At 43.2% G+C, this 20,657-nt stretch overlaps 1 protein-coding gene across 6 annotated transcripts in view; it reads right to left on the reverse strand.

Moving 5' to 3' along the window:
* The window catches only part of wnk2 (WNK lysine deficient protein kinase 2), a 32,392-nt gene extending 12,182 nt beyond the window's left edge, over nucleotides 1-20,210 (reverse strand). For 2 of the 6 annotated variants that reach the window (XM_028964878.1, XM_028964876.1), the window contains exons 1-19: nucleotides 19,367-20,209; nucleotides 16,719-16,891; nucleotides 15,519-15,739; nucleotides 15,236-15,393; nucleotides 15,047-15,135; nucleotides 14,346-14,565; nucleotides 13,686-13,971; nucleotides 12,417-13,369; nucleotides 10,047-10,919; nucleotides 9,556-9,714; nucleotides 5,325-5,453; nucleotides 4,569-4,982; nucleotides 3,446-3,727; nucleotides 3,003-3,052; nucleotides 1,506-1,668; nucleotides 1,261-1,377; nucleotides 925-1,095; nucleotides 733-781; nucleotides 34-222 (exon numbers count right to left, since the gene is read on the reverse strand). In XM_028964878.1, the coding sequence (XP_028820711.1) occupies nucleotides 34-222; nucleotides 733-781; nucleotides 925-1,095; nucleotides 1,261-1,377; nucleotides 1,506-1,668; nucleotides 3,003-3,052; nucleotides 3,446-3,727; nucleotides 4,569-4,982; nucleotides 5,325-5,453; nucleotides 9,556-9,714; nucleotides 10,047-10,919; nucleotides 12,417-13,369; nucleotides 13,686-13,971; nucleotides 14,346-14,565; nucleotides 15,047-15,135; nucleotides 15,236-15,393; nucleotides 15,519-15,739; nucleotides 16,719-16,891; nucleotides 19,367-19,975 (5,305 nt within the window). In that variant the 5' untranslated portion in view covers nucleotides 19,976-20,209. Of the gene's footprint in view, nucleotides 1-33; nucleotides 223-732; nucleotides 782-924; nucleotides 1,096-1,260; nucleotides 1,378-1,505; nucleotides 1,669-3,002; nucleotides 3,053-3,445; nucleotides 3,728-4,568; nucleotides 4,983-5,324; nucleotides 5,454-9,555; nucleotides 9,715-10,046; nucleotides 10,920-12,416; nucleotides 13,370-13,685; nucleotides 13,972-14,345; nucleotides 14,566-15,046; nucleotides 15,136-15,235; nucleotides 15,394-15,518; nucleotides 15,740-16,718; nucleotides 16,892-19,366 lie in introns of all 6 variants that reach the window. The other 4 variants (XM_028964877.1, XM_028964882.1, XM_028964880.1 and 1 more) reach the window with 4 other exon arrangements.
* Nucleotides 20,211-20,657: the final 447 nt, after the last annotated feature.

The following is a 20,657-nucleotide window of genomic DNA, read 5'->3' on the forward strand; positions in this document are numbered from 1 at the left end:
TTATAGAAGTATGACCGAAAAATCTGAAGGTACCTTTAGAGACTGTGGATGATCCAATGCTGACCCCTGCTGGCTGACCACACATAACATCAGTAGACTGGGGGATGGTTATACCAGTGGGCTTTGCAGTCACATGGCTGGTGGCATCAGCTGTCTCATTAGTTGCTGGAGGCACCTCCTCCACAGGACAGATGATAAACCATCTCTTACCAGTATGCAGAACTGACAGAAAAGACACAGCATCAGTACAGAATGGTCAAGGTCACTTTGTAATGTTCTCATACAGTTTTTCAGTATTTTGCAGATGGCTTTCCAACTTTATTTGGAAATTTAACATGATTTATAATGTTTTAATGCTACATTGTCTCAGATTAATCTTTCATTGTGTTCTTTCATTGTGGTACATGAGATTTGCCGCCTTTTGCGGTTCAGTATTTGAGAAATTGTTCACAAAGAAAACTTTAGATCCCATCATGAATTTGTTCGCAAAGAGCTCCTGACAAGCATCATTCAGAAACAGCTGGTCATATGACGTGAATGTAAAAAAGTAGTAGTAGAAGTAAGACGTCAGAATCAGAGCATTGCTCTCAATCAAATAAGAGCTATGAACTATGATATTTAAACAAATAATATAAATTATTATAAATCATAACTATAGTCACAAAATTTGATCTAAAACATTAATGTATAATACTTTTCACAAATGAATGAAATCCAGTAATAGACACAAACCATTTTGCTGATAAACAGGCTGAGAGACACTACGTGCTCCATTTAAACCCTGTACAGACACAGAGAGAGAGTGGGAAGAGCTGAAAAAAACTTTCCGTGAGCAACACAGCACCATCTGTCTGTTTGCACAGCAGGCAGTAGTGCAGAATTCACTGAAGTGCCAGTCTTGGTGAAGAACACCCCCCAGCTCACCTCTACCCCTACACTGACGGAAGTGTGGACGTGCTGTGGGCTGCTGCCCTGGCTGGAGGCTCTCTCCCCCTCTGTCTCCTCACTCAGCATGTCCTCTGCCTTGTCCACAATGTCCTTCAACTGGTCGATAAATACCTCCTTCTCCAAAGGAAGAATGAAGCCATTCTCTACCTGGAGACCCAGACCCAGAAACAGGAGCTACTGCAATAATGTCACACATGGTACTCAAGTAAAAAGGTACTTAAATCAAATAATCTACATTTTATCTAAACAAGGGTAGTTGAGTCAGGAGTAAAATATCATATTTATCTCCAAAATATAAAAATAAGGAGTTACCATATATATAGCAATTTCTTCAGGAGCATCGCCATCTAAATCAAACTTGAAGGTGACCATTTTATGGTTATGAGTCTCCAGCTGGCATTCCACCATCTTATCTCCTGTATCACAAACCTGCACAAACCAATGAGAAAATAGGGACTGTTCTGAAATTGTTATTCATAATCCAGGAGAGGAAACATTCTAGTTTTTGCACAATTATTCTTTATGAAGATGGTGCATGATAAGTGGTGGTCTCTCACGTTGAGCATGCTGAGTTTGGGCTTGCTAGTTTTCTCCTGGCGGGAACGTGTGCGGGCTGATTTTCGATGGTGTTTCCGTGGCTTCCCGTCAACCTTTCCACCACTGACTGGACCATCACAGCTGTCACTCATTTCTTTACCAGACGTAGCATCCGAATTGAAACTGTTTCAAAAAAAGAAAAACTCCAGTTCCATCACAGTCTCCTACAATATTTTTGGATTGCCATGGTGGACAGCGAGTAAGATCAGAATGAATGAATTTTAATAAATTAGTCATTGCAGGTCTCTTGCAGTAAAATATCAGAATCATAATCGGAATCAGAAATAGACTTCCAAAACAGTATCCTTGTTTCCTGTTCTTTTAGACAAGGTCACCAAATTATTGTTAGTATCAATTGAGACAACAACAGGGCTTTGGGGAATTTTTGTTTGGATAATATGGCTGATGAGTCCAAAGCTTCATGTTCCTCCACCTGAAGTAAGGACTCATGGACTACGGACTGGTATACTCTGTTAAAGACATGAATATTTCAGTGCACTACCATCTTGTCTTTTCTGATCTTTTAGCATCAGAAAGCTTACTGAGACAGTTGTTAAACGTTTTTTCCACCTGACCACTAATTCATCAATGAAGCAATCACAGTTACTCAATTCTTTCAAAAAAAATGTCATTCTGGCATAGAACTCTCAGTGTTAGTGCTCGCAGATACTGCTGATACTGTTGACCATGACAACAGAACTGTGTTGCCCACTCAGGACTTATTGGTTTAGGACCTTTCTGGAAATGATCTCTTGGTAACCTAACATAGCACCATAGCACCTGCCTTTGGGACACACACTATATTGCCAAAAGTACTTCACACACACAATAACTTTAATGGCATCCCATTCTTAATCCATAGGTTTTAATATGGAGTTGAATGACTCTTTGCAGATTTAACAGCTTCAACTCTCCTGGGAAGGCTTTCCACAAAGCTTAAGAGTGTGTTTATGGGAATTGGCACAATGGCGTCAGGCAAGAACTGATCTCCTGGCATTCACCAAACCCAGACTTGGGCAGTGGTGGCCTAGCGGTTAAGGAAGTGTAATCAGGTGTCACTGAGCAAAGCACCGTCTCCACACACTGCTCCACAGGTGCCTAACATGGCTTCCCACTGCTCACCAAGAAGAGGACACATTTCATTGTGTGCACCGTGTGATGTGGTACAGTGACAATCACTTCACTTTAACTTTCATCCATCAGATTTGTCATGTTTCTCTGTCTGTGGCAGATAATTTACATGCTGTCAGTGGCAGTGTGCTACACTGCCGACATTTTCAACAGAATGTCAGCATCATCTGTGGGCCTCAGCATGCACTTATTGAATTATTAAATTTCACTATAAAGAAAAATCTGTGTCTTGTTGCATGTTCACATTCTGCATAATAATTAACATAGAAGGGACATAGAAGGGACCTGAGCTGATATTGGAGGTTGGTACTAGCATGTCTACGCACCTGTCGTATGCATTAGTTGTTAGAAGGCCCTGTCTATCTGCCACTGGCTCCTGAAAAAGAAACATAACATGAAACAATTGACTATATTTATCATCTGCATGCACTATGTAGCATATACCACATCAAAAACATCCCATCTCTTCTTCCTCAACACCATCTCCATCATACTAGTCACCTCACCTGGCTTCTCATTGAAACACTGATGATCCAATGCTCATTCAACCAGAGTGGAATTTCAACCTGCCTGCTTTAACCTTCGTAAGTTTGAATTGAAATTTTTCTGATAACAGGCAATCGAGTTGGTTTTCCACTCATTGCAGCACATGCCTGATATTCAAGACTCTTAGATCAGTCCATTTCAAAGCACCAGGATCTCAACAGCAGTGCAGGTAAGGTTTTTGTGAATTTTAAAAGCATAAATGTATATGTGTCTTGGCATTTACCTCCTGGCCTGTTTCTGCTAAGGGATTTTGGATGGTTGTGGCCACAGGCTGGTGCTCCATGTTCAAGTTAGAGACTGTGGGCAAAGTTGATGCTGTTGGGATGCTTGCAGACTGTAGAGATGCAAAGGGGTCCTCAGGGATGTTCTGCTGTGCCCGGGCTGCGAGGGCATCTGAATCCACATCAGGCATCCATGGGGGGGACTGGATAGCAGAGGAGGGGAGCATATTTAAAGGAGACACAATCTGAGCATCCTCCTGTGTCCCAGCGATTTGTTTCTTGTGCTGAAAGATGAAAGAGGACGATGGGGGGAGTCACAGTGGCACTGAGTCCATGGCACGGTTTTGTCCATAATGGCTGGTCTTATTGCCCACATCGAGGTATGTCTGTATATACTGTGTGCAACTCATTTGTTTAACTGTGAACATAAGATTATAGCATAATGGATCATAATGTGAGCAACTGTATTATAGCATAATAGATCATTTTGGCTCAACTCAACAAATATCTTAGGTGTTATACCGGCTACAGAAAAACTGACAAAAACTATGGAAATAAGTCTTCAGTCTAATTTCAAATGTGTATTTGTTTAGATATATTAATTTCCCTAATTTAGATAAAGAGTGAATACGACTGAAAATAACCTTCCATAACCTCTGCACCTAGCACCACCCAAAACTTGATGAGTATGCTTGTTAGGAAGACATTTTTTTTTAAATGTCAAGTCATTGAAAGAGAGGGAAGAATATCGAAAGCCAGGACCTTCATATTTGTTTATGGATTTTGACAGATCATATACTTTGAAAATGATTCTGGTTCTGATATCGGCCCAGGAGAGTGGAGCATTTGAAAAGTTGAGCCAGAAAGGTCAAAACTTGGCCTTTCCAAAGCATGAAAATTACATTATGCTTTCAAATGTTATTATTCATTCTAATTTTTAGTTGTTTTCTTTTTGCATTGTCTTGCGATTTTGGTTCACAGACAGATGTTCATCTGGCACTGATGCAGCAAACTGGACTGGACTCTTCTGATTCTACAGCAGCCATGCTCAGTATTTCTGAAATTCTAATCACGGCATCATGCCAGGTCTGCAGCAAGGGAATGGCTGAACGAAAGTCAAATTACCTGCACAGTCGAGTCAGCTGCATATGGCTCTTGCTGACAGAAGGATGTGAGGTTAAGGTGAGGTTGAAGCAGGGGCAGAGAATGGGCGGGGCATGAGACAGGGAGGGCTTCTGGCAGAGAGTAAACCTGCTGTGGCTGAGGATGACCCAGAGGAAGGGATGAGGCCATGGCCAACAAGGAAACTTTGGCTGCCCCACCCAGCACCTGGGCCATGGACACAGGGGTTTGTGGCGTGGCCACCTCAGAAGGTGCAGGCTGGGTGGAGGAGAGGATGAGGGCAGGGGAGTAGTAAGGAGAGGGTGCTGCCACAACACTTGGTGGGAAGGCACAAGATAAAGGGACAGGGGGAAAGGGCATTGGCTCACATCCGGCCAGAGTGCCCTCTTTTGGCAGCAAAGAGAATGCTGAAGGGAACTGAAAAGGTAGAAAAGGAATAAAAAATAATAAGACTTGTACATGCTTGAATAGTGTTGTACTAGTAAATAATAACATCTTTGTTAAGGTTTCATGAACATTGAGTTGCGCTTTATATAACCTAAATGTATAGTATTATTTAAACTCCAAACTGTTGAAACTGTAGAAAATTATCATTTATGTTACAAATTTCATATTTAATGGCAGTTGACAGCAAGTGTGTACAAGTCCCTGTCACAACCACAAATAAACCACACAGACAGAAAGAGGTTTTAAAGAGGAAAATAACCAATAAATAACTGTACATTACAACTGCCACTGAGATCATGGTGAGGAACAGACCTGTGTTGATATCTGCAAAGGCTGTAGAAGGGGTGTGGCATGGACTTGTTGCTGTGGTGGAATGTTGTTGGACATGATGATAGCAGTTTGTAGATGATGCTGAGGAGGTGTGTGTTCCTCGGGACAAGGCTGTGCATGGTGTGGCATAGCAGAAATTGAACAGAAAGGAGAAATGTTTGTGACTGTGCCACTCATTTGTCATTTGAACCATCCTCAATTTTTTCCTTTATCTTACTATACAAAAGTAGTTCCCTTTGGATATGATTTTTTGCTTTTTACTTCATTACATTATGCAAAATATTACATAGTGAAATAACTGTTGCATAATTGTTCCTTATCTCGGTAACAAGGAATCTGTGCAGCTTCGTCCTGAATCTGTCTCTGACTTTTTTTGTTCACAGAATGCAAGTGGAAATCTGCAACATTTTAAATGAAACAAGGATTTATTTCCAAAAAACATTTTTGGAATCCCTGGAATTTTAAACATGGCTGTGTGCACAGAGCTCCTCACATGTTCTGTGCAACAGAAAATCAAATTAACACTGACGCCAACATCCCCACATATAATATAACCATATTAACAGTGTATTAAATTAGTATTGTTTGTAAAGGGATTATAATGTAATTACTATGTCTAGTTGAGCAATATTTTTGCTGTTAGTAGTGTAAGAATGGACATCGCGGGAGCCTGCTTTGTCTTGCATAACAGATGTCTGCAGGGGGAAGTGTAACATTCCTGTGTCGACGGTTGTGGGTGAAGATTCGACACCCCGGTTTTTACATGTCTTTTGTCCGACGTCAACGTGCGAAGTATCAGCCGTCAGGACCGCCCACCCTCTTTGTCTTCACCAAATGGGAGGCACCGGGGGCGTGACATCAGAAACAACAGGTTCTGATTGGACACTGACAACTTCCTGTAGGCCAGTGACAACTTCCTGTAGGCCAGTGACAACTTCCTGTAGGCCAGGGGTATAAAAGTCTGCGCACATATGGAAAAGGGAACTCTGAGCTATCTTGCTCAGGGGGGTTTCCCTCTCTTTCCCTTCTCTTTCTCTTCTCCCTCTTTACTCTTTCTTCTCATGTTTACTTTCTCTGTAACCTTGGTACCTTTTTACATTCAATATTCACATGTAACTACAATAATTATTTACCGGTGTTAATAAATTAGAAACTGTTCATTTCTAACCTCTGTTGTGCCATGCCGCTTTCTGCCAGGTAACATCAAATTGGAGTGGGTGAATACAGTGCTTTGTGTGGAGGGAGAAAGAGTTTTTTCTACACACTCTATTCTCTTCTCCCACACCACATGGTCTTCATGTGTGCGTTTTTTTACAAATGGTGATCCCGACGTGATACCTTTGCTCGGATGTGGATCTGTGACCGTAAGTCTCTTTTATCTGAATTTTACTGCATAGGGAGGAATAGAATCTATGTGCTTTAATTTAAATAAAAAGGATCTACATATCCTTAAAAAGCCCGGGACCGTAGAAACCGAGGCATTTCTAAATCCAGATCCAGTCCGACAAGGTATAAAATGAACATAGACTAATTACTGTATCACTTACAATGTGGCATGTAGATATGGCTGGCACAATAGATGAACCCACAAACCAAACTGTAACCAGTAATAACCAGGATTTGTGACATTTTAGATTACTGGTATTACATTGAACATCATAAACCATGTCCCACGGTGAACAATTTGATAATAACTGATCAGGGATTGGAAATTGCACTGTTAAAATTAATTGTTTTTATTTTAAATTCATGTTCAGTATGATCAACATGTTTAGGATCAGAATTTGAATTTATGTGAAACTGTTTCTCTCTCTGAACACCTCAACAATGCCATAATCTCAAATAATAGCTTTTAGTGATAAAGGTGTAATTCTCTAATCACATGGCAACAAGCGGGATTTTATTTGTGTTTATTTTTTCGGCCACTGTTGTTGATTGAACTTCGTTAGCCGGTGCAAATCCGCAGAGTTATGAATTCCCTAATAAAGGTGTAATTCTCCAATCACATGGCAACAAGCGGGACTTTTTTATTTATTTATTTGTATTTATTTTTCCGGCCACTGTTGTTGATTAGACTTGATAAGCCAGTGCAAATCTGCGGAGTTATGAATTCCCTGATATCATTTTAAGCCTCCCACTATATTTACATGTTTTTTTTTGCATTACAGTATCTGATCATTGTTGTCATTTGTTTTTCTGGTTTGGTTTTAATGTACGATGAACACTGTTTTTCTACATGCACAATCTGTATGCAAACCTCATCACACTCCAGACAAAGAACCCAACCAAGTGTGAAAAGCCCTGGATCCAGTTGAATATTCTATGTATGCTGCTGTGTTTGATCTATGTCAAGAAGGCAGGTTTCCCTACAAGGGTGACCTCAGACGCCTGAGGATCACAAAGGACACAGAACCACAACTATCGGCTACATTTGAATTCCCGACTGACCAGGAAACAAGCAGATACACAATCATGACCCAATTGTGATCCCCATGGACCCTGAATACTCGAGTGCCCCAGGGGATCAACCGGCCATCTGTAAGAATGGACATCGCGGGAGCCTGCTTTGTCTTGCATAACAGATGTCTGCAGGGGGAAGTGTAACATTCCTGTGTCGACGGTTGTGGGTGAAGATTCGACACCCCGGTTTTTACATGTCTTTTGTCCGACGTCAACGTGCGAAGTATCAGCCGTCAGGACCGCCCACCCTCTTTGTCTTCACCAAATGGGAGGCACCGGGGGCGTGACATCAGAAACAACAGGTTCTGATTGGACACTGACAACTTCCTGTAGGCCAGTGACAACTTCCTGTAGGCCAGTGACAACTTCCTGTAGGCCAGGGGTATAAAAGTCTGCGCACATATGGAAAAGGGACCTCTGAGCTATCTTGCTCAGGGGGGTTTCCCTCTCTTTCCCTTCTCTTTCTCTTCTCCCTCTTTACTCTTTCTTCTCATGTTTACTTTCTCTGTAACCTTGGTACCTTTTTACATTCAATATTCACATGTAACTACAATAATTATTTACCGGTGTTAATAAATTAGAAACTGTTCATTTCTAACCTCTGTTGTGCCATGCCTCTTTCTGCCAGGTAACATCAAATTGGAGTGGGTGAATACAGTGCTTTGTGTGGAGGGAGAAAGAGTTTTTTCTACACACTCTATTCTCTTCTCCCACACCACATGGTCTTCATGTGTGCGTTTTTTTACAGTAGAGACTAGTTTTAAGAAAACATAGTTATACAGAATGCATTTTGTAACCCTCCTCTTGTGTTTAGTGCTGTAGTTAAAGTTTCATGTTTAACAAGTAAACACCACACCTACAAACACTGCAAGCCCCTGCCATCCCAAACATGAATCCGATTGAACATCTCTGGAGATATCTAAAAATGGCTGTGCACTGACACTTCCCATTCAAATTTATGGAGCTTGATGGGTTCTGTAAAGAGGAATGGGCTAAACTGGCCAGGTATAGGTGTGCCGAGCTTGCTACATCATATTCAAAAAGACCTGAAGACTTTGCTGCCAAAGGTGCAGCAACAAAGTATTGAGCAAAGGCTGTGAATACTTATGTACATGTGATTTCTTTTTTTCTATTTCTAAGAAATTTGCCAAAACCTCAAGTAAACTTGTCATTATGGGGTGTTGTCATTATGGGGTGTTTTGTGTAGAATTGTGAGGGCAAACATGCATTTAATCCATCCATAACAAAATGGTGAACGAGTGATGCACTGTAAATACTCTCCGGATTCACTGTAAAAGGTTTTTGTTTTTTTGCCATCATATCCATTTCATTACATCCCAACCTTGGTCATAAATCAACAGCTGTTTTATTTTGCAATTTTTTGTTTGTTTTATTTGAAACCAGTTCTTGGCTCTGAGAACCACAGCAGTTTCTACATGAGAGAGGAGAATTTAGCGATTAACAACATGCAAGGCAATTACATCCCCTGCCACTGAATGATGACTGAATTTAGACAGCTATGCTATCTTAATTTGACCATGCAGGCCCACACACTCGAACTGCACACCTACTTCAGCCTATCCTGTTGCATGATACATGGAATTTACTCAATAATTTCAACATCATTAACAAGTAAGTTATTATCATAGATGATTCATATCCCACCACTTATCCAGTGTAATTTACAATTACTATTAGCTTCACTGACAGTAGTAAAGTCTTTCGACATGTGCATTAGACGGCTATCACTCACCTCCTGGCCCAGCTGTTTGCTCTGAGGGCTCTGTGCAGCAGACTGTGTGGAAAGTACTGACGCTGGGAAACTCTGTGCAGTCAGTTTACTCGGCTGAGTAGAAGAGGCTGGAGTTGCTGGAGCAGACAGGGTATGCTTCTGAACCAAAGCTGCATTGGGCTGAAAAACAGGCATGTATATATATATCTGCAAATCCTTACTGAAGAAGACTGCCCTGAGGAGTTCTACAAATACGAATGAGCAGAGGAAAAACTGCGGTTGATTCATCTGCAAGTCGTGTGCATTCTTACTGCGTTTCCCATCCCTTACATCAGATGACAGGGTCTACCAGTGTCATCCAGAGATGCAAGCGAGCAAGCATTCTCATCTCAGAGAGAAAGTACAAGCTGAGTGGGAGAGAGGGATCTGAGGTTCACCACTGAGGCAGAGATTCTAAAGTTCTATGGCTGGGGGAGCCATCAAACCCTTAAGCATCTATTACCTAAACCTACCATAGGGCCACCTTTCCCATAAATTTGTGGTGACAGAGGTGCTTGTGAAGATGATGGCATCTTGCTCTGAATGTGGATGTCAGGCCCAGGAATGGAACATATGGGGTTTTCTCCATGGTGAGGGCCTGCTTGAGGCCCTGTGAATTTGTCAGCCAGAACAGGGGAGCTGGTACGACGACTGATGATATGCTGAAGACAGTGGTGTAGCAACGATAGATCAGAGCTTTCACTCATACTCCTAGGCGGTGGAACTGCCTGGGATGTAGATGAAGGCATGGTGGCTGTAGGGGGCAGGATTAGAGGTGAAGGTGTTGTTACTGGAGAAGGTGGACTACTGCGGACCATCAGGTGACTAGAATAGGTTGGAGAATGTATAGGACAAGTCTGGGGTACTGGAGAAAGAGGGGAAAGGTAAGAGTGTCTGCGTGGGCCCTTAACTTCGGTTCGACCTGGAGACAGTAGATGAGCTACACAAGCGAAGCAGATTTGGGGTCGAGGTGTGGGAACAAAACAGAGATCTGAAGGTTGACAAGAACTATGTGTAGCACCTGGACTCAATGAACAGGCAGAGACATAGGACAAAGCTGGGTTGTCAGTATGCTGGAATGATTTGGATTCAGTAGCAGAAGCATCTAATTGGGATAAAGATGTCGATTTTTCAGCAGCTTTCTCCTGGATATTGGCTCCAGGATGCACCTGGCAAAAGCAGGAATGTGTTGGAGGCTTCAGTGATTTTGTATGATGGTGCAGATGCATCCTGCTCTTCAACACTTCAATGAAGGAGGTACTTCCACGTCTATAACTGAGGTTGGGTCTCTCACCCTCCACAGCTAGGAGAGGTTCCAGTGAAATACATGGGACACTCGAGTGCCTCTGTTTATGCCATGTAAGGTGGGAGAAAAACATGTTTTTATTCGCAATGTAGCCAAGTCTTTCTCACACTCCATAGAGAAGAAATGTCTTAAGGACCCCACCAACAACAAAACTACAAACCAGATTCCAAAAAAGTTGGGACACTATACAAATTGTGAATAAAAACTGAATGCAATGATGTGGAGGTGCCAACTTCTAATATTTTATTCAGAATAGAACATAAATCACAGAACAAAAGTTTAAACTGAGAAAATGTATCAAAAATATGTTGATTCAGAGTTTGATGGTGTCAACAAATCCCAAAAAAGTTGGGACAAGGCCATTTTCACCACTGTGTGGCATCTCCCTTCCGTCTTACAACATCCAACAGACGTCTGGGGACCGAGGAGACCAGTTTCTCAAGTTTAGAAATAGGAATGCTCTCCCATTCTTGTCTAATACAGGCCTCCAACTGTTCAGCCTGACCATTTCAGTACCCGGATCCTTGTCCTACGCAGCCATGATGTTGTGACTGATGCAGAATGTGGTCTGGCATTATCTTGTTGACTTCTGGATGGGAGCATATGTTGTTCTAGAGTCTGAAAATATTTTTCTGCATTGATGGTACCTTTCCAGACATGCAAGCAGCCCATGCCACACGCACTCATGCAACCCCATACCATCAGAGATTGTCCTTGTCCTCTTTGGTCCAGATGACATGGCGTCCCAGATTTCCAAAAAGATCTTCGAATTGTGACTCGTCTGACCACAGAACAGTCTTTCATTTTGCCACACTCCATTTTAAATGATCCCTGGCCCAGTGAAAATGCCTGAGCTTTTGGATCTTGCTTAGAAATGGCTTCTTCTTTGCACTGTAGTTTCAGCCGGCAACAGCGGATGGCACGGTGGATTGTGTTCACTGACAATGGTTTCTGGAAGTATTCCTGAGCCCATTGTGTGATTTCCTTTACAGTAGCATTCCTGGTTGTGGTGCAGTGTCCTTGAAGGGCCCGGAGAGCATGGGCATCCAGTATGGTTTTACAGCCTTGACCCTTACACACAGATTGCGTAAGGGTCCAGATTCTCTGAATCTTCGGATGATGTTATGCACAGTTGATGATGATAGATGTAAAGTCTTTGCGATTTTTCGATGGGTAACACCTTTCTGATATTGCTCCACTATCTTTCTGCGCAACATTGTGGGAATTGGTGATCCTCTACGTTCTGGTCATCTACGTTCTATTACAAATAAAATATTGACATTTGCCATCTCCACATTATTGCATTCAGTTTTTATTCACAATTTGTTTAGTGTCCCAACTTTTTTGGAATCCGGTTTATAGTCAGTATTAAGGTGCGCATATGTGAACATATTAAAAAACAACAGTATTCACACTGATACATGATTAAATGCAAATTTTGTAGTTCATAAAAAAGCTCACATTTCTCAGAGGCCATTTTGAGAACCTCAAGAAAAGTTACACAAGAGAGCAAGTGAATGAGAAATTCTGGACTTACTGGTGGAGATTGCTGGTAGGAGCCCTGCTGCAGTTGTGCAGGTGGCAGCTGAAAGGGTGCCTGATGCAGCTGTGGAGCAGCCTGTTGATAGGTCCCTGGCATGACCTGTGAGGTAGGCTGTGACCCCAGCTGCTGTGTGTCCTGGCGGTGATGCATTGTGCAAGGCTGTTGTGGTATGCTGGGCTGCTGTTGCATATTCTGCAAAAGCTGAGTGGTGGTCTGCTGAGCTCCCTGCAAGAGATGACTTGCAGACAGCTGAGGAACCTTCTGTCGCTGAATGATCGGGTCCTGCTGGATCTCCTGGTGAAACTGTGTAGCAGGTTGTTGTTGACCGTCAAGCAGAGACTGAGGAGTGGCCGACTGATGGTGGAGGTGAATAGTAGGTTGCTGCTCAGAGGCTTGATGGAGTGGAATGGAAGGGTGCTGATGAACACCTTGGAGGACTTGAACAGTGGGATGCTGAAGACCCTGGAGATGTGTTGCTGCAGCTAGCTGTTGAGCGCCCTGCTGAAGCTGAGTTGTGGATTGTACTTGAGTCTCCTGGCAAAGCTGTTGCTGACCACTTGGAAAGAGCTGGACAGTTGGTGGAACCCTTTGACTAAGTTGGGCAGAAGGGAGCATCTGTTGGGCAGGGAGCTGCACAGAAGGCTGTTGATAGACCTGGCTATTCAGCTGTGCTTGAGCTCCCTGAAAGACCTGTGTAGAGCTTTCTTGACCCCGTTGGAAGAGCTGCACATTTGGCTGAGCTTGATCCCCATGGAGGAGTTGAGTTGTGGGCTGCTGTGGAGCTCCATGTTGGATCTGAGGTGCACTCTGCTGGTAGGTTCCTTGCTGTATTCCAAGGGGTTGTGCTGGAGGACTGTAAATAGTAGAAACCGATTTGGGCAGAGACTGGTATGGCATGGTGTCCTCTTTGCTAAGACCCTCTGAGACCACTGTCACACCAGTATCAGCTGGAAAAAGGAGGAAGGTTAGTTGTTAAACTCTGTAATTATTAAACTATGATCTAAAGTGTTAAATGTTGTACCCATTAGAGGCCCTGAAGGGAGAGCTTGTGCATTCTAGGTATGGATATAGACTGATTCAGGTTGTGGACTGATTCATTCTGGTTGAACTGATAACATTGTGCCTGTCATTCAGTTCAGTTCTAAATGCAAAATATTTGACCTCGCCTAATATAAACTGGTGGCTCAACTGATGATGAAGTTCATGTCTCAGGAGCCCCTGACAAAAGTGTAATTGTGCTTGTGGGTGTAAACATTTACTCACATGTCATTGCAGTAACGGGCACATGGCAGGGATGGATGGACAGTTCCTGCTCTGGATCTTCTGTGTCTGAGGGGAAAGCGGCGGGCCCAGCATGTAGCATCCCAGCTGGAGGCACCTGGACCAGGTTATCCTGGCCTTTAGACACCTCTTGGCCCTTCGACTCTCCTGTCCCCTCACTGCTCTCGGAAATGGTCCGCTGCCTTCTCCACTTGATCAGAGCTACACGATCTCGGATGGATTTTCCCACAACCTTTACATCACTCTCCAAAAAGAAGCCTGATTCAACCTAAGGGATAAACAGCATCATCCTGATTAACAGCATGGATCCAAACCTCTTCACAGACCGCTTTGAACTGAAGCTCAGATGGCATTCAGAATTACTTTGTCAGGACAAATTCAGCTTCCTACAGCCATCTACAACTACATGTAGGTCAGACAATCAACTGACCTAATGTTTCCCTCACTGTGCCACCCAGCAAAACAACTAATGCTCAGTTCAGAGAAATGTACAGTTCACACCATTCTGTCTTCTGATTGTGTTGTAAGGGTTCATTCAGTATTCTAAACTGCAACCAACCAAATTTCTTTACCTCTGCCATCCCCAGGCATTTGTTATAAGTCCATTTACAGTTATATTAATACAGATTAGAGTTTATTCACCATTTCCTGAGCAACACATTCTGGGACCTCCCTTTCAAGGTCAAAGGCGAACTCAAGAGCCCCGGTATCCTTGTACTTTCCCTTTAACTTCTTTGAATCTTCAACCCATAGCCTCAATGCAATTGAAGATTTTTTCCCATCATCCTCTTCTGCCAACTCCACCCGGACCCCTGTGTCCTCAGCAAAAAAGGCATGATTCAAGAGGTCTTTTATGGAGTACCTACATTAAAATATAAAACATTCAAACAAAGACTTCATTCCAAGCATACACACTGATCTGCAGCAAAACTAAAACTTTTATATCATATATACTGAATTTGTATTGTTGTTTTTTCATATCTACCACATGCTTTCCCTTTTGACATATTTTATATTGTTTATCGGCATAGTTTGAGGTGAGAGTTATTCCAAATTAAACTGTTTCCAGTTTACTCAAAGCATGAATATGATCTGTCATCCTTCATTCAAGGTGCAGTAAAGCCATTAAAGAGGCTCCAACAACATACAAAATGTTGTTAAAGTAATCAGATTGTTTCACAATTCAGTCATATACACATACAATAGTTACATTTTTCATATATGTACAGAACATAGTTTACTCTATGCTAACCCTGGAAATTATACAAACTTCTAATCTTTTGCTCTTAACAGTGCAGTGACCAGCAAGAACAGGATATCTCCCAGATGACAGTTGAACTCACCTCTCCTCCCAGCGATGGCGGATACACTCGCCTATTATCTCCTTGATTTCTGGGACGGACACCTTGCTGTAACTGGCAGGTTTAACTCCCTGAGGTTTTAAAAATAAAAATAGAGCTGCAACTTTTGACATATTAAGAAGCAGGATATGCTGAAGAGTGAACATTTAGGAATTTTCTTGTTGTACTCACACTGGTTACTTTACGGTAAATCTGAGCAGCGTTCTGGCACTCAGAGTATGGGTATTCAGATGTGGCCATCTCCAGCATACACATGCCAAAAGCATAAACATCCACTGCCTCATCGTAGTGCTCCTCATACATCTCAGGGGCCATGAATTCAGGGGTGCCTGAGAGTCAGGTGAGAAGATTAGAAGTTACAGTTGCAAGCTCATCACTGAGTCAACAAATAAAGATGCTTTTTGTCCAATCATTATATTGACCCCTTGAGAGTATATGTTGAAATTCTGCATACCAATGACACTTTTGGCAAAGGAAGCTCTCTTGAGGGTAGCCAAGCCCAGGTCCCCAATCTTGACAGAGCCTGTGGGTCCTGTGATGAAGATGTTGTCACATTTAAGGTCTCTGTGGATAATGGGTGGGGTCCTGGTGTGCAGGAAGTGGAGGCCCTTGAGGATCTGCCTGCACCAGCTTCTCAAAACCTTGGGCTTCATCACTTTAAATCGTTTTAAATACCTAGATTAGAAAAAAACAAAACCACTTAATTATGTTTGGAGGTTCCTCTTAATGGATATGGCAGATTGAAAAAGGGTTTAGGTCACTTTTTAGCCTTATTTGTCTGTCCTGTTAGTTTTCAAATAGAACAATAACAATCATCAGAATGATTACAATAATCATGAGAGCCAGTTGTTTCATTTATCCTGTGATGTCAAGCCCAATATACAATTATATTGGTGAAATATTCAGCCATATCTACCAGGATACACATTTCAAAGCAGATTACAGTTCATAAAGGATCCTATCTAAACTTGGGTGGGAACAACTTAACTGTTGCCACATATTGTAACACACTGAGAATTGTATTCCTCAATGCCTATTCTCCATAAGCAGTTTTTCCCAAAATATCAAACTAAATCTGGCAAACATGACAAACATAATACCTCTATATAAAATAAAAATGTCTAAATCAATTGATTAATAAACACAATATCCTATAGTCTATTTCTATCACAATCTGAGATATTACTTAAAAAATATCATGTATGATTCTGAAATGTCTTTTGGTTCAGACTGCAATTTTTGTCTTCTATGCCATTTACTCTGCACTGCTGAGAGGTGTGGGAGATTTCGTTTGCTAAATATAATATCAACTATTCTAACAGGCTTGACGACAAGATGTGCTCATCTAAAATAAAAAGCCCATATGATTCCACATCATCAAGAACAAAATACAGCATATACCTCCAGAAATGAAATCATTTTGGTTGAAAATAGTTTTGCGACTTACTGCATACCATTGTGCCTTTGAGGTTTCTCAGTACTACAAAGTTTGGTAAAAAGACTGTAACACTTACAAAATAATGGTACATTGGAGGTATGAATATCTGCACCATAGTCAAGATTTAGAATTTTAATTATGTCATTAATTATTGCATTAAGATTACAATTGCAATGACTTGGTCCTGGGTATTAAAAATCAGTCTGCCTTTCTTACGTTTTTAATGTTCCCGACGTCATGAGTTCAGTCACCAAGACTATGCATTTCTTCCCCTTGACAGGGGACTCCCAGAAGTCATAGAAACGCACAATGTTGGGGTGCTGCAGCCCCTTCAGCATCTCGGCCTCCTCTTTAAAGCGCTGCCGCTCTGCTTTAGAAAGCTTGCGATCCTGGGAGAAAGAGACATACAAGTCATTGGGGAGCAATTAACTGTGTACCCAATGTAGATTGGTGTGTATTAAAAACCCCAGTTGTGAAGCACTGTTACCATGTACAGGCAGGAGGAAAAATAAAGACAACACTTACTTTACATACAGGGACGAGGAGAGAACATAAAGGCACCAGAAGAGGTTTCAGAAAAGAAATATGCATGACACATGCATCTTTATTAATGTAATAATGTTAATGTTATAGTTGCTAAAGAGAAGATCATCTCTCTGGGAATTCTCTGGAGGAGTCAGTCCTCAGTTGGTCGATAACTAGGCCTCAAAACTGCTGACAGTGGCAACGTCTCTGTCCCCAAATGACACCTCACACAAATCTAAGACACACCCAGGAATATGATATTGCTCCAGACACCACTCCCAAATCTGGACAGCAGCACAAAGGCCATGATGCAGACATGTGAGGTATGAAGAACAGGGTTTGTAGACTTTTCCTTTCAGCCAAATAATGGCAATAAACACACACACACACACACACACACACACACACACAGATAGATACATATATAGATCTGTGTGTGTGTGTGTACACACATAGAGGTATTGTTACAGTCATAAACCCTGTGCGGTATCTATTGCCACACAGATTACCTTTCCACTGCAGAAGCCACTGTATCCAGGCAGAAAACGTTCTTCCCTCTTTTAGGGTGTGGTTCACAGAGGAGCACTGAGTATTCTCTAGAGAGAACTTCAGGCTGAATGCAATTGCCTAGAACCATATAGTACCTAAAGCAGAATTGCAACTGAACTTGTCCAGTTTGTGTTGGAACGAACAGGTTTATTTTGCATGTACCATGTCGCAATAGACGCCAACAGCCGAATTTCCGGGGAGACCATGTGCTGTGTGCTGACACGCTGATCCAGCTTTATCCTTGGATGACCTCAATTCTCTCATGCAGCAGCCTGTGTGCATGCTTGTGCAAGCTTGTCCATGAGCATTTCTGTGTGTGTGTGTGTGAGCACTCTTTTTGTCTCTTATCCACTCTCTTTGTTGCAGATTTTTTGTTGCGTCAGAATTTTCACTCTCCCAACCCAGATTGCACAGCCGCTTCTGGGTAATCTGTGGATATTTGGCTGTTACGCTGTTACACTATTCTACTCATACACCTGTAGAACCAGCAGCAAAAGCACAGATAAAAACCCAGAGGACAGACAAGCCACCTCCCACCCCAGCCCCCAAATACACGACACTTAATCTGCAAAGGCAAAGCCTTGTCTCTATGGTAACCAATACAGCTGATTCATCACCTTCATATCAGGACTAGTATTACGAATGCACACCGGGATGGTGTGTCTGACAGAGTGCAGATGAATTTATGTCTGAATCTGTTCTTATGCGGACTTACCAGTAATACTCTCAGCATTTCATGTTCTTATGCTCCATTCTGTTTCGTCGAACAATAAATTCAAAGTAACAAATACAGCAGAGCTGTTACTAGACATATTTCATTTCATTTTCATGTTCTGAAGAGAACATAATCCATAATCCAGTTAGGTGTTCTGAGGTTGCTCTACTAAAAACAAATGGAATGTCATAGAATAATGAACGACAGCAGTGGCAGAAACAAAAGACCTTTCTCACCAATAATATTTCAGCAAAAGTCAGTGAAGCCAGATGTAAGATTTTTTCTCACATAAAGAACCATTACTGATCACTTACATTAAATCAGCCCTAAATCCAGACGTACTGCATGATGAATAATCAGAACAATGGATGTTCGCAAAGAAAAGAGAGACCTTCATTACCACAACTTTGTTGTGTAAAGGGAACAAATTAGCAAATGACGTCCATTTTTTAACTGCAACGTGAAATGCAGTACAAATAAATCTATATATGCCGATTTTACTGAGTTAACTGACAATTAAATCTAAACCATGATCCACTGTTGTACACTTTGTACCAGTAGACATGGTGCCTGATGCAGCTTTATTGTGCTATGCGTGCATTTTAAGATGTAATATATTTTGGGCTGCTCAGCATCCCTGCTCTGCAACATGGCGAGCTCTAGGCTCCTCCCCATGCCTTGTTCTGATTGGCTGCCGGCGCCTGGCTGTGAGCTGAATAGGTTCTGGCCTGCTTCCTGCTCTGCAGTTGTCCTGAACTGGGACTCTGCTGTCTGACCACAACCCCACGTTCACCACGCCTTCCTGGAGCTCTTCAGCTGCACGGAGCCTTCGAACTTCCTCCCATCACGCCTCCCCTTTCATCACCACGTGCAAAAGACACAAATGATGAATAATGAATGAAAGCAAAGAGCATCCAACAGAGATGGTGGAAACGTGGCTTCCTCCTCGTGTTGCAGATCTATTTTAGCAATTTATAATAAAAATTGACTCCTCGACACATGAATATTTCAATAAGAGTATAAAAAGCCCAGCTGCATGTGATGTCACATCATCATTGCAGAAGTCAGACTCTACCTGAAGTTCACACCAGGCTACTTCGACCCAGGTTTCGGTGTCCAGACCCTTGTAGACGGTCTTGAAGGAGCCTCTGCCCAGCTCGATGTCAAACTTGAGGAACCTGCCTCCAGGTGAGGTGGCCACGGCTTTCATCTCGGCCTCCTCCTCGTTCTCCTCGCTGCCCGCCTTCCCGGAGCTTTTCAGCTGCTCGGAGGAGGCGAGGTCGCGCTTCTGCTCCGCGTCGCCGTGTCCCTTGTCCTTCTCGACGCTCGAGCTCTCCGGGAAGGCGACTTTGCGCAGGTGCGCGCTCAGGACCGGGCCGCAGCTGTCGCACTCCGGCACGTCCAGCGTCGGCTCCTCGGACTCGGAGAACCACAGGCTCCTGCGTATGAACCTCTGGCGCACCAGGCCGCGGTAATCCGATAAAGGATAGGCGCTCGGGTCGCTGGAGCCGCGCAGCGCCGCGCCGGGGTCCATGGCGCTGGAGTCCGAGTCCAGGTTGGGGACGGAGGAGAAGACGCAGCCCGCACCCGGATCCATCTGCGGACTGGACGATCCCGAAGACGATCCCGTGACATTCACCGGCTGCCCGACCCCGCGCGCGACCAGAGCGCGTGGCCGCCGCATCCGCCGCCGGCGCTGACGCACTTCGGCATGGTGCGACCGGAGGATCCCGCTTCTCAATCTCCTGTCACCGCGGCTCGCCGCGCTGCATCGTCACGTGGACAGAGATCAGCAGCAGGCGCCAATAATCCACGATAATCCCACCGGCTGGTTACCGCGATTACGTGCTGACTGCGGCAGCGGCCGGGCTGCTGCTGCTGCTGATGCTGATGCTGATGCTCCTGATGCTGCAGGGCCACGCCCCTGGACGCGGACTCGTCCAATGAACGTCACGGCACGTGGTGTCCCCGAAGGACGGGCGTTGTGCGGAATAAATACTTTCAGTTGAATAGCGATGATTGGGGGGTGGGATTATTATCGATTTCGCGTGCGGGACAGTCAGATTTCGGCTCTAACCAGGAGCATTCATCATCATTTCTCCCATAAACCACCTAACCGTGCAGTGCAGTTCATCCGTGTCCCTTGTCCTTCTCGACGCTCGAGCTCTCCGGGAAGGCGACTTTGCGCGCGACTTTGCGCGCAAAGGTGCACATTTATCAGACGCCTATATCCAGAGCGACTTACGATCAGTAGTTACAGGGACAGTCCCTCTGGAGACATTGGGCAACAGGCAATTGTGCATTAAAGCAATGTTTTAAAGCAGTGTTCTATTAATATACATACATTAATAATTTTTAGTTTTAAG

The sequence above is a fragment of the Denticeps clupeoides genome, chromosome 2 (assembly GCF_900700375.1).
Source record: "Denticeps clupeoides chromosome 2, fDenClu1.1, whole genome shotgun sequence".
NCBI classification, from domain to species: Eukaryota; Metazoa; Chordata; class Actinopteri; order Clupeiformes; family Denticipitidae; genus Denticeps; species Denticeps clupeoides.